Raw genomic sequence first — 18,370 nt, 5'->3', positions numbered from 1 at the left:
ACCTGACGTGCATGAGTGTTCTCCATCTAATGGCTCCTTTTCTTAGGAATGTAAATTCTTGGTGAAGAGATCAAAAAGTTTATTGTGCATCAAGGGGTATTTTGAGGTGGGAGTGGGTCAGTTCATCCCCAACCATTTCCAAAACCAAAGAGAAATCTAATGGTAGTTAGACTTTGTTGGTATTGATAAACTTACTGATAGATAGATCCTTGATATTGAAATGTATTGAGACATAGATTGATCTCGTGTTTGAAGGCCCTGGTTTTGCAGTAAACAGGATAACATTATTTGGTCCAAACACTGACATAAGTATAAAACTGATTCCTTGGTGGTACCATCTTGTGGCAAAGTTCTGAACTCCTGCTGGAAGATCATAATAGGTGAGGAAGTTTTGCTTGATGAAATGCATAAAAGTAGACACATATACGTCTTATAGGCACATCTATGCTTTTGCTCACAGAGGTGCAATATATTTTTGTTCAAACATTTTTCTGAGTTTTGTAATCCGTGGTTTGCTTTTTTTTTCCCCAAAGGTCGCTGTGAAAATAATAGATAAAACCCAGCTAAATCCAACTAGTCTGCAAAAGGTAAGAATACACCATAATATCTGAAATTCTATAAACAGTTGAACTGTGATCTTTTATTTACTTGTCAAAATGTTTGGTCCCTTTATCTTGCTAAACAAACATCTTGGTATACCTGTGACCTTAGGAGACAGTGGTATCCTACTGGCTTGGCTATAATGTGCATGTGCAATTTGTCTGAGGGCAGTTGCTCTGCGTGGTTCCTATCTAAACATCACTTCTTTGCTCTTCCTTCCTACTTCAGCTTTAATCTTTGCTGACAAGAAAATATCTTAAGTACACAAGTAGTTTGTCTACATACTAAATCAAGATATAATGCTGTAAAGGATAGTATTTTTCTTGGATTTTTCTTTAATGTAGTAATTAGGTTTTGTGGACATAAGAGTGCCAATTTCATGGCTTTAATTTAATTTTTACCTTTTGTTTTTATATTCTTTCAGCTTGAATAAAATATTTGTTAAACTCAATGGACCTTTAGCAATTACTTTTTGTATATAGAATTGACAAAATGGCTGAAAATAATTGGAACATTCTTGTTTATTTGTAACTGTAGACAAATTCAGAAGTCCCTCATAACCATTGTGATGAGTGTTTCTACAAAACCCTGGGGGATTTTTGTTTGGTTTGGGCTTTATTTTTCTATTTATGCATATGTTTGGTTTTGGCTAAAGGACAGAAATTTTGCATTGTCCTATTGGAGGTTGCCCCTTAAAAAAAAAGGGGGGGGGGGGATATTTTTTCGTTACAAATACTGGACTGCTGCTGTCCGCAGCTGTAAAATGAGAGAGAGAAAGAGAAGCTAGGGCTTGTTTCTCTTTTATCTCTGGCTGCCATTACATTTATTTTATTGTGTAACTTTGATTATGGGAAGTTAAATATGACTTTTTTTCTTTGATGTCTTTTAATTCTTTGATTTATTTGCTTTAATTTCTCTTCTGTAGTATTTTTGAATGTGGGTTCTTCAGGATTTTTTTTTTTAATTCAACCTGCTGTGCAGAGTCCATCCAAAATTTCGCTATCCTTACATTCTATATTCTATATTAAGCAAATTTCTTTGCTAATACTTGGGCTAGTGAAGAGGGCCCCACAGAGGCAGGACGTGACAGAGCACACTGGGGAAATCCTGTGCTGCTCATGTAGCTTGTTTCCTACCTAGCTTGGTATTTATGCTTGGAGAGTCAGCTGAATTTGTCTCATTGTTGAACGAAGAGAGGATAAAAAGCATTAAAATGTCCAGGAAAATGAAGCATGAAAAAGATAGTTCTAGGGTAATTGCTTTAGCGATAAGATATATTTACACAAAAATATTCAACAGTAATTTGATAAATCATTCCAAGTATAAATGAAACTTTCATAGCTTACAAAAGATGCTGTCACACTGCACCACTAGTACACAAAACACTCATGTAATAGGACATTGCTGCTGTTACGTGTTTTTTGAGTGGGAAGATGATAAGAGAAACACTTTTAGGTGCAGGTAGAAGCAGCTTATCATAGAGCTAAGGACAGAAATTGAATTAAGTGATTTAACAACAATTCCGTTCTTCTTCAATAACTTCTAGAAATATTTATCCCATGCATCGTCTGCTTACACTGGAAAGCGTGATAACTTGTTGGTATAAAGTTTTCCTTTGTAACATCTTAATTGTAATTTTCAGAAAAAATAATCTTTGTTTTGAAGCTCTAAATGTCTTCAGCTTCCTACAATTTTTCTGATACTTTTGAGTGAAGCTGAATATTGATTCCCTGAAAGCTTTTAAGTAAATGTAAGCACAGTTTTTGCAGAGTCACTCAGGCAATTGTAGTTTTTTAAAGCAAATAAGGGTGGGAGGGTGGTTCATCAGCATGCTTGGAATTATTTCTTACAGTATTCTGATAGGTCATTTGTGTATTGTAGATAAAACAATAAAAAAATTCTTATTCTGTTCCATGAAATCAGTCATCTTTATTTTTATTTCTGCAGTGAACTATTACGTAAAGTTTGTGATTCTTTATGTACAATGTAGTATCATTGTAGTGTGAATTTTTATGATTTGTCAGCAGGGTTATACTGTATGTAGCACTGTTAAGTAGTCAATTTTTATTTCAAGAGGTAACATTGGAAATGGGAAGTGGTGATAATAGGAACAGACACTTTTCTAATTACTGTTTATAGAGGAATACTGGAGTATGTTATTGCCACAAAAATACCACTCCTGAGTTCGAACCCATCTAAATTAGCATAGTTGACAGGACAGGCTTTAAAACTTCAAAGCTGGTACGTTGTATGCAGGTCGGCAAAACTTTTAGGCCTTCAATCACTATTGATTATTATTAATCAAGCAAGATGAATATGTAGTGATCTTAGGCACAGGGTTATTCACAAAACCATCCTCCTGCCATTCACTGTACTGTAAGGGATACCAAGTGCAAGTAGGTTTTGCCATAGTACTTGCTACTGACTTAATTGAGTTGTCATCATAGCTTCTCCTGCACTATTTTGTTTTGTAAACAGAAATATTTGAGCACATACTTGAGTTTCTGACAGTGTCATAGAAGCTGGGTCTGTAGTTAGTCACGGATATGAAAACAAAGAAAGTGTTTAGTTTGTTCTTAGCCACTCTCCAATGTTATTTATGCCATATGGTATGGACAGGGTACTTCACAGACTTAGTTATTTTATCTTAAACCATCGAATTTTAGGAGATGACACAAGTAAGGTGACCTTATAAATTTTAAAATTTGCATCCTTGTGCATGCAACATGATAGTCTTAAGTTATATTGTATTTCTTCCTTCAGGTCCTCTACCTCTTTAAACAGATAAACAAATTAAGGGCACTACCTTTTATTTTGTTTTCAATTTGTTCAGTATGTGGTTCTCATCTTAGTGAGCGCCTGTTTAGAAGATAGAGCTGGCTTTTTTTGTGAACTCGCTGTCTTGATCGTAACATAGTGTGCTGACTCAGCTTTTTCCAGTTATGACTATAATTTGTTCCCAAATGTAAGTATTTGGGTTTCATCATAACTAGAATTTATATCAAAATAGCTGTTCTATTTTCTGCATGTCTGCTACACTGGAAATGTTGTCTTGTACTGGCTGTGCTAGAGCTGTTTCTGAAGTATTATTCTGTCACTCTTCTGTAAAATGCTAGCACAGCAGAAGGTGCTTTTTTTTTCTTAAAGGGTTCGATTAGCAAGTGACATTTCAAATTTTCCCTTTTTTAGGGTGTCGGAGGGCTTCTTTTTATTTTTAGATGTGTCTAAATCAAACTTAGGTTCCTTTTCCCTACTGCACCTTTGAGAGACCTTTACACATCCCCTTTGACTGCATGGGCCAGGAACAACACAAGGTGTAATGTGGCTGTGTTTGTGGTGTCTACATGGTGCTGTTCCATTACTTCTCTTCTTTCAGCCTTGCAAACAATTTCTTTCTTTCTGGCTTGGAAAGTATCTGTCAAGCCAAGCAGGTTTAGCAAAGCTACTTGACTTAGTTATATAGCAGTATTATGGAATATATGAGTTACATCTGCCTGATTTGTAAATGCCTATACCTGAGTTACTTCAGAAAAAGGTCTGAAAATATCAGGTTCCAAGTACACAACTGCTAGAAGCTTGTCAGAAGCCAATAACAACTGCAAAACACCGACTCTGAGAGGAACATGGATCTCCCCATGAAGAAGGCAACCTTGTGTGCTGTAGTTTCAGCAATGGGCAAGCAGCTGGGGAGGGGATTTCAGTAGGGACTACCATCACCTGGAGTCTTTTGATCTTTTCCAGGGCAAGCTGTTTAGTCAGCAGGTAGATGCCAAGATTTCAAATATTCTTTCAGTCTTACTCTACTGATTTCTCTCTCTCCATCCTCTGATACATTTGGAGGGAGGCTTCTCTGGAGATATTCATAACCCACCTGGACATGTTCCTGTGCAACCTCACCTAGGCATTCCTGCTCCAGCAGGGGAATTGAACTAGATGATCTTCTGAGGTCCCTTCCAATCCCAAACATACTGTGACATTGTCCTATCTGAATAATAAAATAGCCACTACCCATTCAGCTGGTTCTTGACGTGATTTGTGTGGATGAGCATCTTCTAAGATAACTTTGGCTGCTCCAGCCTTGTCCGGTAGTTGCTCTAAGCATGCAAATGCATTTCAACCAGCGCTATAAGTGCCTTTGAGTCAAAATCCCCAGACAAACAAGAAGCCCACCTCAGAGTCACCAACCATCAAGATTCACCTTCTGACTTTGAATACATTTAGAATTTGCCATAGAATAGCTGCTTTCTTTCAAAAGGTTGAGAGTAACTACTTCATTTCTGAAAAATATCTATTCAACAGGATATATAATACAAGATGTTGTAAAAAATTGTATTGGTGTTTGTATGGAATAAAGCTATGCTTTGGAATTGAAATGGCCTGCCCAGGGAGGTGGTGGACTCACCGTCCCTGGAGGTTTTTAAACTGAGATTGGACGTGGCACTTAGTGCCATGATCTAGTAAATGGACTGGAGTTGGACCAAGGGTTGGACTTGATGATCTCTGAGGTCTTTTCTAACCCAGTCGATTCTGTGATTCTGTGATTTAGGTCTTGGTAATGTCTTCTATTCAGAATCAGAGCAAGTAAAGGTTTCTTTCATGTAACAAAGTACCTGCATCAGGCTAGAAGTCACTAATATTCTCTGTTGAGGAAAATAGACTTTTATTCTATTTCCTGATATGCTTTTTCCTTTATGGAAGAAAAAATTGTGTATTATGTGGAACAAAATCTAGTGTCCCTGTAAAATCAATTTGAATCTTAAACCAACTAATAAATTTCTAGATCCTGTGAGAATATTGAGTAGAATAATGCACATCAATTTTTTTTCAATTGCTGTGCTTCACATTATTTGTAAAATTGTGTTTATTAGTAATATTTTTTCTAGATTTGAAATTATTTTATTTATAGAAGCCAAATATTGTAATCCTGCTTATGAAGACGTGTGTTCATTGCTGTAACTGTTAAGTTATGAAATATGAAATATCTTTCTAATCTTCTGGCAGGAATTGCAGTTTTCCACATACCTGCTTAAAAGCTCTTCTGAAGCTATACCACCTACTGTTTTAGATTTGTTAGCTTCTGACTAATTGCTGTTGATTTAACTGAGAAACCTTTTCTTGTGCAACAAATTAAAATACCTAGAAAAACATAAATGCACAAAGAACAGCCTGGTATGAGGGTTTTTTTTCATGAGTATGACTGGCTTTATGAGGAAACAATATTTGCTGAAGTTATTTCTAGTGCATAGTATTACATGCCCATGTGTTACATTTTGAACACAAGCAAACGGTATCATACTGTTTGTGTTTTCTCAGAAAAGTGCTTTTAGAGTCTTTGATTCCTTCTGAAATCGTTTTAAGGGCAATTATAAGGCAAGTGGATAGTAACTAGCTTGAAATAATTAAGGTAGAACTACAATAATGTTACTTGATCAAAAGCTGAATTTCAAAAAGATGTTACTCTCTAGTCTTGTAGAATAAACTCAAAATTCTAGAAGTGTTATGACTAAGTTGCACAAATGGAGTGAAGAAACATCAGTGTTGTCTAAGCAAAAGAATTTGTCTTAACTCGTAGCTTCAGGCATCATAAAATAGAAACTAAAGTGCTACTATTTGATGAGGTGTTCAGTCTCTGGCTTACATCTTTGTACCCTTTTGCAAGAGTAATATCTGAACAAATGGGACTAATTTTGAAAATGGAGGGAGACAAGTCCTCTGAGACATCAGGCGAGCAAAATAGCAACAGTGCACTTCTGTGTGCTGAACCAAGCTTCTCCATAAGGAGGACTGTAGAGCTAAGATGTTTCCAAAATATCTGAACATTAGGCTGAAGCCAGCAAGCTTTTCTTCCTTCATTTCAGGATCCTACTTCAGCCCAATATGGGACCAAAGAGCATGCAGCACAGTAAATGGATGTCACGATGCAGATATGCTGTTCACTTGAAGTAAAACAGTGCAAGCTTAGACAGCCTCAAGTATAGAGTAATAGGACTATGTAGTCGTTTAGGATTGCTTTTGTTTGCCTTCTTCCCTTCAAGCCCCTAGGTTAGTCTTGCTTCAGCTCTTATTTAATCAATAAACCCATGAATACTAGAAATTTAAGAGCAAAGATGCCTTGTTTCTGATTTTAAGGAAAAAAAAAATAAAAGGCAAACTCACCATTTTCTTAAGTATATACACTTGGGGCTATGAGTTTGTCCAGTTCTTTTTAATTATGTGACTCAGGATTGTAAAGCAGACTGTAATCAGTCATAAACATTCAGGCCTTGCTGTGGGAAGAGGGGACATTGCTGTGTAAGTTTTGGTAGTTGTGAGAAAAGTGAACTCACCTGCTTCACATCTGTGGAGTGGCAGGACTGCAGAACATCAGGATTACTGGTCTCTAATTGTGTTTCAACATTTGTGTGTTTGACTTTTCTGTAGTGCTACACCTTATGTTTGCACCTGCAGTTATGTATGTGTTCAGGGTGGTTAGCTGAGCTTCCCGATCACCAAAGAAATGAGAGCAAAGATGTAACAAAAACCTCCTTGAATAATCTGTTGGGTTTGGTCAGTGTGAAAATCCAGAAAGGGCTTTAAAACTTATCTGTGTCTGTTTGTATAAAGCTTAAAAATCAGTTTGGTTTTGATATGTAGTTGGTAGTGGTTATTTTTATCTAACGTATAAGGTATAGCTTACCTATTCTGCAGTTCTCTGCACTATATTTATCTATAGTCTATGCTAGTGCTATTTTATGTGGCTTATGCTGCTCCTTTTTGCCATCTAAAATTGCATATCTTCTGTAACTTTTCCATCATAAATACACACTAAGAAAATTGTCTTTCTTCCTTAACAGTTGTTTCGAGAAGTACGAATAATGAAGATACTGAATCATCCCAATATTGGTAGGAGCCCTGCATTTCTGCAAACTTTTATTATTATTATACTGTTTATATTTTAGTCTCTTTGGCTTTATTTGAATCTTTATTTGAATGTACTTTATGTTACACTTTTGTTCATGAAACTTTCTTGAGATAACAGGAACAGTGGGCATTCAGGAAATGCTTCATTGTCTCCCCTCCTTTATTGACTCTGGCTGGAACAAGAATTTTGCTCTGAGGAGATCAGCTGCTCAGTCCAGGAAAGCCTTAACATGGAGTAGGAGGTGCTGAGCGCTCCAATCTCTTGAGGGTCCTAACTCCCCTCGTCCATTGAAATTACTCTTGAGACCAAAGAGCATGAGTTTCTTGGGTGAAAGTAGCAGAACTCCGTTGAGTCTAGGAAAGACTCCCATTGACTGATGTTTCCAGAAAATCAGAATTACAAAGTATGTAATTTTCCCTTTCTGCTTTAGTTCTTTCACCTGCCCCACAGCTTCAGGGCCCTACTTTGTGATGACAATTCTTCTGGCTGAGGAGGGCTGGACAGTCTTGTTCCAGAGACACTTAATGGTCCTGAATCGGCCAGAGGGCTTGTTGCATACAAGGTATGGATGAGGTGTACAAGTTATTACATGCTAGGTACTCCCTTCTCATCCCTCAAACTGTTTGTTGCTTTTCCAGCATTCTTAGCTTCTGCTGTTTTTTGTTTTCTTGGGGGTGGCGGTGGGAGTGTGTTTGCTTTAAACAAGTAGGTACTATTACAAGCTGAGGAAAGTCTTTTAAACTTAACGTTTCTGGTATCCACTCAGTTTTTAGTTGGTCAGAATCTCAGATTTCTAACTGGAAGCAGTTTAATAGTGAAACAGGGAAGGTTTGTATGATCTTAAAGACGTCTGTGTCAAATTAAACACTAATTTCAGCATGAACTCGTTTGTACAGTGTGCATAAACTTTGGAGAAAATTGTGAATTAATATGCTTTATTATCAACGGTGATTTAGAAATTAATTTTGCTTTTTTCCCCTCAAAAGAATGCTAACCTGAAGGCTATAAGGTTTTAATATGGTTTAGTGTTATCACTGGCCATAAATTATACTCGCTTCATCAGTATAATTTTTTGGTTGTGCTGTGCTTTTGCTCCCTGCTGCAATCTCTCTCTCATACATTTTTCTTGCAGTAAAATTATTTGAAGTTATTGAAACTGAAAAGACGTTGTATTTGGTAATGGAATATGCCAGCGGGGGTAAGTGGATTCTTAATTCTGCTTTAAGGATAAACTGAAATACAGAAAACCATGCCCGTTCCATGCCTAGGACCGATTTAAGGATTTTATGGTCTATGGGTTATTCCAGTCTGGCTTTTACAACAGTCCCAGTGGACCTCCGAGAGCTGACTTTCTTGCTTGCATCCAGTTCTGTAAAGTAACCTGTTAGGTTTGCTTAAGGGTAGTTACTGCTCTGAGGTTTCTGCTGGAATATCAGGAGATAATCTGGTGCAGATCTTGGCAAAAACTTTGCTCAGTATTTATCTGCTATATTTAGGCAACCACTTGTGCCTCATTTTGTCTTGCAAACGTGTGCCAGAGCACTTGGAGAGACAGGTCTGGGGGATGGGAATAAGGATCCCAAGGAAAGGGACTGGCAGGACCACGGGGAGTGAGACGGTCCGTGGGTCTCCGCTCGAGGAGCTGCTCAGCATCTGTGTGGGAAATGTCTGAGTGTGGGAAGGGAGCCCAGCACAGGGATAGGGACCCACTAGGAAAGGCTGCTCCTCAGCCACCCCAAAGGTGGGGATCTGAGAGGCATTGGAGCAGCTTTATTAGAGAATAAGAAGGAAAAAGCTGAAGTAATACAGATACTGTCAAGTGAAGCCACTAGAGATAAGTGAAACAAATTCGGTAGATAAGAAATTGCCTGTTTCCCAGTTTGTCTCATATGCAATATAGATGTTTTTCATTATTAGTCTTCGTTGTTTCACAGTGGTTTTTAAGCAGATTTATCTTTTAAAATTGAAGAAGCCTTAGTGTGAAGGGTCCCTTTTTTGTATGTCTTGACTATTACATGTCTGAAAAATAAAACCCAATGCAAACAGCAAAAAGGAATTTTCCTTGTCTGCTTCTATATCCTTTCCCACCAAGGGTGGGGGGGGAGGGAGATGTTGTTTTCAAGCATTATTTCATTGTGCATGACAGTCAAAAGTAGAACCTGGGCAGCAGGACTGATGTTTTGTGCTTGTCATGGTCAGGAGAAGTGTTTGACTACCTAGTTGCACATGGAAGGATGAAAGAGAAAGAAGCTCGTGCAAAATTCAGGCAGGTATGAAATTAACATTTACTTTTTCTTTTTTCTGTTTATGGTGTTTTCAGATAGACAAGAGTGTGAGCATACTTTTTTTACTTTAAAGAAATATTCATTGTTGTGATAATGTTTATTAAAGCTGGAGTGGAAAAAAATTCCCTGAAGAGAAAAATATCTGCTTCTTACGTATTATCTAAAAATAGTTACATTCTTTTTTAGTGGATGTTCCTAAGAGCCACACTTTTTTTATTGTGACTCACTTGAGGTTTTAGTCCTTTTCTGAATATTTTAGAATTTAACAGCTCTTGTATCTAGAGATGTTATGATGACATGTATTGCTGTGTCATGTCACGCCGTTTCATGTGAAGGATATTCTGTAAGAGGTTTTTATGTTCTTGTTACAAACTTTCTCATATTAATCTTTTTCTTGCCCTGTTTTTAGTGATTATTTTGTGAAAAGCTTTAATTGGATAAATAAAAAAGATCTGATATTTTTCAGAATTAAGGTATATAATTAACATGTAAAGCAACTACTTTTAACTTGCTGTTTCAGACTTGTTTTTTGTTACACATATATGAAAGTTGTATACGAAAACGTTGAGTAAGCTATTCTGTTAGGAATGAATTGCAGAGATATGCTGCAGATATTTCAGAATATAAAATCTGAGATGGTACATCCCACTATGGGGTTATGAGGTGGAATAATGTCCTTTTATAGTTATTGCTATTGGATGATCTGCATTTAAAATAGATGTTTCTCTTATTACCTTAAGGAGTATGTATTTTTTTAATAAGAATATGAGCTGCTTTTAGGGATGTTTTAGTATGTGAGCTTTAATGACATTTACATGAATAGTTTCTAAAATGAAAGCTCTATTTATTAATTTCTTATGTTCTACTGAATCATATCATGAGCCAAAATTGATAAGTCATACGAAAACTTAGACTGAAATAAAATATTTCACTGATTATGGTGTTTCAGATTGTATCTGCTGTGCAGTACTGTCATCAGAAATGCATAGTTCATCGGGATCTTAAGGTAGGCTGTTACTTATTTTTCATTTTGCTGGTTGATAATATAGACTTAATTTCTTTCTATATACTTGTCCTTGCCACTGTTTCTGAATGCCTCAAACATGTGAATGAGGGAACTGTAACTATCACTTGTATTTTACTCTCAGTTTTCTGAAGCACAAAAATAATGTAGCTTGCCTGTTGGAACAGGGGAGAGACAAGAATAGAACATGTTAGTTTCGTTCCGGTTTTGCCTTTAAAAAAAAGACACGCGCGCTCCAAAGAATTGTACCTCCTGGCATGCAGATATCTATACACTGAAGCTATAGAAGCTCAGTGATACCAGTCAGCACTACTTAATGAAAATATTTTCAGGTAAAACGTATTGCAAGATATATAAAATGGTCTTGTCTTAGTGATTCATAAGAAATATGTTTTTAATCCACATGAACTTCTCATTTATACTCTACTATTTAATTGAGGCAGAAGAGTCTAAGGTGAAGAGAAATTAGTTGAACTTCCTTTTTTTGATGCTTTGTAGTCATCTGTCTGCATAAACATATCAGACCATGTTAAAGAGTTCAGAGTTTGCAGGTGCAACCTAAGGCTTCAGTCTGAAGTCTTCTTTGTGCCAAGTTTAGATATCATGGGACTTGGACGCAAGATCTTCACCCACTTAAAAGTTGGCTTGTGCTCTGGCTTTGATGTCTTTGTACATTTACAAAGAAAACACACTAGTGTAGGTTCTTTTTTACTGATGTGTCTAAAAACTTGTGAAAAGCTGAGATTCAGTTATTCCCAAGGGGTTTTCTTTCCACCAGTATCTTTTGTCTTAACTTTATTATAATACACTGTAGCATATGCTTATCCTGTGTCTTACAAATCTGTTCCCTAATACCTCTCAATCTGCCAGCTCCTGTGTGTGCATATGGTGCTAGATAGCAAACACATCCTTCTCTGCTGAGTCCTCCCTGCCCCAGGACCATTGTCATCTGCTGATGGAGGTGCCTGGCCAGCGCTCGGAAGTCAGAATGCAAGGAAGGAAAAGGCTGGATCTCATTGAAATCTTGATTTAAAAAAAAAATATAATAAAAAAAAAATTTCCCTATCTTACATGGTGTTTTGGAGACTGTGAATGTTTTGCCAAGCTCCCTGGAGCTTACTGTGGCTACTGTTGTTGAGCTTTTCAGAAGGCTGTACCCAGGGACCCAGTGGCTTGGCCGGACAGGCTGCTTTCCCTGGTTGCCTCTGCGCTGTGCTTGGCTGGGAGCAGGGAACCAGCCGGCTCCTCATGTATCTGGCACTTCCTGGCTCAGCCCAGCGATGTTATTGAGTCTTATTGCGTTAACCTCTGCAGTGATTTAGCATCCTACATCTCATGCTTTCTCCTGGAGCCTGTTACAACCTCCACCCCTCATTCATGTCTCCGTTCCACAGCACATACACAGCTCACAGCATTGCTTGCTAGACTATCCAAAACCACTTTGCAGCGTTTGCACAGGATCCCTTTTACCATCTGTCACAAGTATTCTGCTGCTGGTCTCCTTCCTATTTGCAACACAGGCAGGCAGAGTCCAAAGTATTTTCTTTGCTTGCTTGTCATCTCTTGGATGGAGTTATGCTAGACTCATTTGAAAAATTCAGTCTTAGGTGTGATTGAGAGCCAGTCAGCCTAGCTGATGAAAAATGCATTCCCCAAATAAAAAAAGGACTAAACCTATGGCTTTGAGGAGGTGTTTCCACTTAATCTCTTCTTTCCAAATATTTTGTGTCATCTGTCTCATTTAAAACTCTTTGCATGGAGCTGCAGAGAAGGAAGAAGCAACTTGAAAGTTGTGTCTGCGTTCACATCTGCTTCTCTTGACTTTTGTCCTGGTATGAGTATGCTGACCAGTTGACGTTGTTAGCGCTGCAAGGCAGAGCACCACTTTGGGGATTTTTGATAAGCCTTTTGGACTCTAATAGCAGTAATGGTAAATTTCATCAAATACTTCAGACTAACCGAGGAAGACATGTAAAAAAATGTGCCAGTTTGTCCAGACTGTTCTGGCAGAAGAGGAAGGAGTGCAAGGTCCATGGGTACTTAAACTGTCTCCCTTTAATTTTCTATGATTATAAACAGCTTGCATAGAAAGAGCTATAACCAACTTTGCTCATCCTGTTATGCACAAAACTTAGCTTTTCAGTGAATGTTAATGTTTTTTGCTCCGAACATGTAGCCAACAAGAGCATAGTCTTTCTATTTGGCACGTTAAAAAGGTTTTTTTGGTGGTTTTGTTTGAAGTAAGAAACCTAGAAGCATGGGGTACTTGGGTAGCAGTGTACTGTTGGACTGGGAGGACTATTGTAATCGCAGAGCAGCTGCACTAACAGTAATGTTTTCACCACAAGAAAAATGAAGTCTTTGTGCACTAATGTAGAAGGCTGTCAAATACAGAAAATATCTCTGTCTGCAGGCACATCAGCTGGAACAAGCTGCAATTAGAGGTTATGAGTTGGGAAAATAAAGTATTTTCCAAGACAGTTAGTTTATAAAAACGGGGCCTATTTTACTCCTGAAAAAAAGCTAAATTATTCAAAACAAAACCTACAAACAAATAAAACCAAACAAAATCATGTTTACCCTTTTAAATCAAAGCAACTAACAAGTCGATTGCTGTTTCTCTGATCCTGAACTAAGATACTATTTTCTGAGCGCAGTATCCGATGAGAGATGCCTGTATTTGCTATAAAACTCATGTTTGGCAATTAGGCGAATCCTCTGCTCTGGCTGGTGTCTGTCCCCCTGCTGAAAAAGGATTCCTGCGCTGCTCAGCACTGCTCCTGTGTTGCTGATCTACAGATCAGGAGCCAAGACCCAGTGAGATGGGTAAACATTGCCCAGTTCTGCTGCTCTCCTTGCACAGCATCCTTGCATTTTGAGAAATGCACTTTATTTTTTTCCAGTAATGTATTAGTATTCCTCTAACCCCACTCTTAATCTTCTGACCTACCTTTGATACTCAGTATGAGATATTGTTTACTGAATACTTTCATCTATGTATGTGTGATGCGTTGTATTCACATGATGATTGCTGCACAGACATTAATATTCTTAGATGTACAATACATGCATTTTTTCATACAGAATGTTATACTTGAGTGTTAAACACCTTGATGCTGTTATTGCTGAAGCAAACACTAATAATTACAGGGAGATTTTTTTTGTTTTGTTTTGGTACAAGATGCTGAGATACAACACGTAGCTTGAAGTGTTTCATCTTGCAAGCAGGAGAGATCTTCTTTTAAAGTCTTAAATCCCTTCTAACATTTACCCCACCAAAATGGTAGATGATGTCTGGGATTATCTGGGATTAGATTTATGCTCTTTGGCATCAGAAGCTGGCATGAACCTGTCAAAAGCTGAAGCTGCTGTTCTGAGATGTCTAGATACTTCAGTCTAAACCTGAACTAGGTTATTTGTTCCAAAGCAGAAAATCTTCATAGCTGAGTCACTAGCTGACTTTAAAGTCTGTGTAGCTGCTTTTAACAGCTGTATTTTCCTGAGTAAACATAGTCGATTTTCAATCTTTGTAGTGTTTTAAGGGGGATTAGTTTCTTTTGTTCTGCAAGAAAGATACAGATGGTGAACCATTTTAGGAAAAGAAACATTCTTGCATTTATTGATAAATGATACACTGTAATATGTTGACCTTATTCTGATACCTAAATTGTCCTTTTCCTCTTCTGTTTTTTTCTTAGGCAGAAAACCTTCTACTTGATGCAGACATGAACATTAAAATTGCAGACTTTGGTTTTAGTAATGAATTTACGGTTGGTAATAAACTGGACACGTTTTGTGGAAGCCCGCCTTATGCCGCTCCTGAACTTTTCCAAGGGAAGAAGTACGATGGTCCCGAAGTGGATGTGTGGAGCCTTGGGGTGATTTTGTACACACTAGTGAGTGGATCGTTGCCATTCGATGGTCAGAATCTAAAGGTACAGCTGAAGTATGAAAGCCTGGCTTTTATTTCATTTAAATCTTCTATGTCATTAGTAGGCTCACCTTTTAAAACTTTACTTTAAAGGAACTGAGGGAGCGAGTACTGAGGGGGAAGTACCGCATTCCATTCTATATGTCCACAGACTGTGAAAATCTACTTAAGAAGCTGCTAGTACTGAATCCAATAAAACGAGGCAGCTTAGAAGTAAGTAGTTTCATCTTGGGGGGGAAAAAGGGGATTTCAAATTAAGAAATAATATAATAATTGCTTAAGACTTCTTTATTTTTCATTGTAGGTACTTGCTGTTTTAAGCACCCAAAAGTCTTAGTGTTTTGTTTGGTTTTTAAACAGTGCAGCTTGAAAATAGAAAGTGTTAATGAATGAAAGTCTAACCTTAATTGCAGCTGACTACAGACTATCATTTAAGAGCAATTCAAAGTGCAAACTGTTCCCACTTGTTTCGGTCAGATAATGGAGCTAGTTCAAACCATGTGGAAAGCAGGACAAGATTGTAAATATCTTCTGCTTAGAGTTTTTCAGAAAAAAAAACAGAGGCAGGCAGTACTGTCAGCATTTTTGACTAACAATTTCCAGCATGACTTCTTAAAAAGGATAGATACAACTGTGACAGAATACTAGATGGGTTTTTTGTTTTAGTGCTGTAATACAGATGAAGACTAAGAACTCTTTGAATGATAAGCTAATAATTGCTAGTTATTTCTGTTCAGCCTGTTCTTTCCCCCATCTGGTAGCTTTGTTTCAGAACAGCTGAAAAATTAACATGCCTAATAATACCTGCTGTGTCCCTCAGCTAAAACCTCTTTTGAGGATTTTTTTACTGAGTTATGGTTTTTTTGTTGTTAGTAAGTTAGGTTTTCTCTTCACAGGATGTGGAGAATATGTGTGCATCATTTGCAAGGTGTCTAAAGGTTCAGTGTTTTTAAGGGGCTGTTTTATTCAAGATTGCTGTATTGGCAGATACTTATGGGGTAACTCTGGAGCTGATATTTAACGTATACTTTGTGTAGAGTTCACTCTAAATGCTGTTCTGTTCTATTTTGTGAGTTCTTTAACGAAGAGCCTTCTAAAAATAACATCTGCTTACCATAGACATGAAAGTAGAGCAGAAGGTAAATAGAATGGCTTTAAAATAGTCTTTGTATGAGTTAATCACTGGTGACTTTTGTTTCATCTTTCTGTGCCTACTTGTGCAGCAGTGGATGGTGTTCCAGACAATGAATCCCATTTAAGCAGCTTTTTATTTGTAGTGGCCTGACTTACATTTCCTGGCATGAATGCTACCTGTGCAAGGAAGCCTGCAGTTACTGAGCTCTGCCTGCATGCAATTTATTTCAAGCTGATGCTGGTTTGTGACTTGTTATAACTAGTTTCAACATGAAAAAAATATGTGCTGTAGAGAATAGTGAGTGATGGCTTCTGCTTTACTGATATTCGTTAATTATGTTGTATTTATTACTGTCTAGATGACACAAAGATAAGAGTGTGGTCACTCAAAGGTAGTGAAAGATCACTTTTTTCCTGTGTCGTGTTTAAGTCTTAGGAAAATAGATTTTCCTTTTATTGAGCTTTCCTCTGGATTCACAGCAATTTCTCTTCAAATCTAATTTTGCTTCCACTCTGTATATTGTAGTGTTCTTTTAAAATTCCTTCTTGTCCCTGGAGAGAGGTGTTGGGTGGCAGCCTCGTTGCAATGGTGTAGTTGTCACATTGTATGGAAGAGAGCCAATAAATGATATGTGTGACAGAGGATCTTGAGCCAGTACCAGAATACTGCTGATCATGGACGTTGATCAGTATGCTAATCTGAGGGAGAGACACATCACAAACTTTTTAAACATTAATGTTCCTGAGATCATGTGTTTGTTGAATTAGAAAGCAGTGGTACATAATTTGGAAAGCAATTATTATTTCTTCTGTCTGAGCACTTATAAAAATACTTATTTAGAATGAAAGTGTATACTTATTAGAAGTTCCTAAAAGTGGAAAGACAATGTCATCTTAGGTGGGGAGGATTTTTGTTTGTGCTTAGTCTTTTAATTACTTGCTCAGTCCCAGCCACGCATCCGCTCCGTTCCCGTGCCTGTTTTTCCCAGACTGTCCATTAGGATGTTTGTTGGTGACATTAACACCAAAGCTGAGCCTGACGCAGGCTCAGCACCATATGGGTTAGGCTTAGCAGTTTTCTTCTGGTAAGGACCAGGTAAATTTTTCTTAAAATGGTTCGTCTGGACTTTCTTATGGTTGCAGCAGAGAGAAAACATTTTAGAAGCAAGAGAACATTGTTGTAACACAGTAAATCTTCACAGGAAGAGATGGAAAAAATGCATCGTCAGAAAATATATCTATCTCTCTTAACTATCAGTATTTCAACAAATTCCTCCTCCCTGCCTAGTCTTCAGTTCTTTCCAATCAACACTACGTGAAATTCCCACAGAGCAGATTTATGCTTGCAAAGAGTAATAAAGCAAATAATTTTGAGATGGACATATCTTGAGCCAGGCCAGCTTTTTTTACTTGATGGTTTTTCTGAAAATTGAGGAAAGCCTCTTCAATAACATGTAGTTGGTTGAAATTCGGTTTGGGTTGATCTTTAAGAAATACATTTGGGTCAGATCTTTAAATTCCCTGACCAAGGCTGCTGCTCTTTAATCAGCTGAAATTAAACAGATCCTGGAACTAGATCATATGTGTCCCTTCAAAACGCTTGATAGTAGGAGCCTGTTTTAAGAGTTGTGCAATAACTCAGCATGCCTACGAGATCATGTATTTAAGACAAAGGCTAGCAAAAGTTTAGATATTTAACAGATGGAAACCTAGACTAGACTGTATTGAACAATAGATCCACCTAATGAAGAGACATGAAAAACTGTAAGTGGGAATTGTTTGGTTTGTCTCTGAATTCAAGAAGGATCAAGAAAGGGGAGGTAGGATTCGAGCAGTGTGATTCCTGGCATCCAAACACCTCATTGCGCTTAAACTTTAGATTTAATTAACAGTGTCTTTTAAAAATTGTAATGGCAGATACTGCTTACTCTTTGGGGAGTCTTATCATGTTACTGCAAGGCTCCAAATACATAACCAAAATCTATTGTCAAATGGAATCATGCTCTATGTGCCAGAAATGTGATATAGCAATATGTGTTCACAATTCCTTCCCCTTTATCCCTCTGAAAAGCCAAAAAAATCAATTCTGTGCCAGAGCTTTGAACAAATCTTCAAGTCTTATTGTCAGCAAAATGTTAACTGGCCCAAATACAAAGTTCTGTATTGTTCTTGTGAGGATACAGCTATTTGGGTCTGTCATTTGGCAGCAGTGTTACGTACCAAGAATTTGGTTATATCAGTGGAAAACTGACTCTTTCCCTCTTTGTGAGAGATAACTAAATTCGGTGTTTGTGAGGCATATTTGGAGCCTGTGGGCAACTTGACTTGCTGGCACTTGTTTCACTCTTCTGTCAATCTAGTGAGCAGTATTAGCATCTGTCCCTAAAGAGGCATGTGTGCCTGTTGCTGTAGGAGGTAAAGTGTTTTTAGCTGATTTAAAAATATGGAATATATCCTGAAGAAGAAATTGTGGTGGTAGCTGTGGATTCCAGCTT

General features: G+C 37.6%; 1 protein-coding gene across 8 annotated transcripts in view; it reads left to right on the top strand.

Moving 5' to 3' along the window:
• Positions 1–18,370, top strand: part of MARK1 (microtubule affinity regulating kinase 1) — a 59,455-nt gene that overhangs the window by 23,726 nt on the left and 17,359 nt on the right. For 6 of the 8 annotated variants that reach the window (XM_082049055.1, XM_082049051.1, XM_082049052.1 and 3 more), the window contains exons 3-9: positions 534–587; positions 7,434–7,482; positions 8,634–8,699; positions 9,701–9,771; positions 10,736–10,792; positions 14,509–14,745; positions 14,835–14,954. In XM_082049055.1, the coding sequence (XP_081905181.1) occupies positions 534–587; positions 7,434–7,482; positions 8,634–8,699; positions 9,701–9,771; positions 10,736–10,792; positions 14,509–14,745; positions 14,835–14,954 (654 nt within the window). Of the gene's footprint in view, positions 1–533; positions 588–7,433; positions 7,483–7,931; positions 8,064–8,633; positions 8,700–9,700; positions 9,772–10,735; positions 10,793–14,508; positions 14,746–14,834; positions 14,955–18,370 lie in introns of those variants that run through there. The other 2 variants (XM_082049057.1, XR_014183713.1) reach the window with 2 other exon arrangements.

Source organism: Streptopelia decaocto (genome assembly GCF_964273445.1).
Source record: "Streptopelia decaocto genome assembly, chromosome: 3".
Taxonomy (NCBI): domain Eukaryota; kingdom Metazoa; phylum Chordata; class Aves; order Columbiformes; family Columbidae; genus Streptopelia; species Streptopelia decaocto.
The sequence above is the reverse complement of the archived record's forward strand: the minus strand, read 5'-3'. Positions and strand labels throughout refer to the sequence as shown.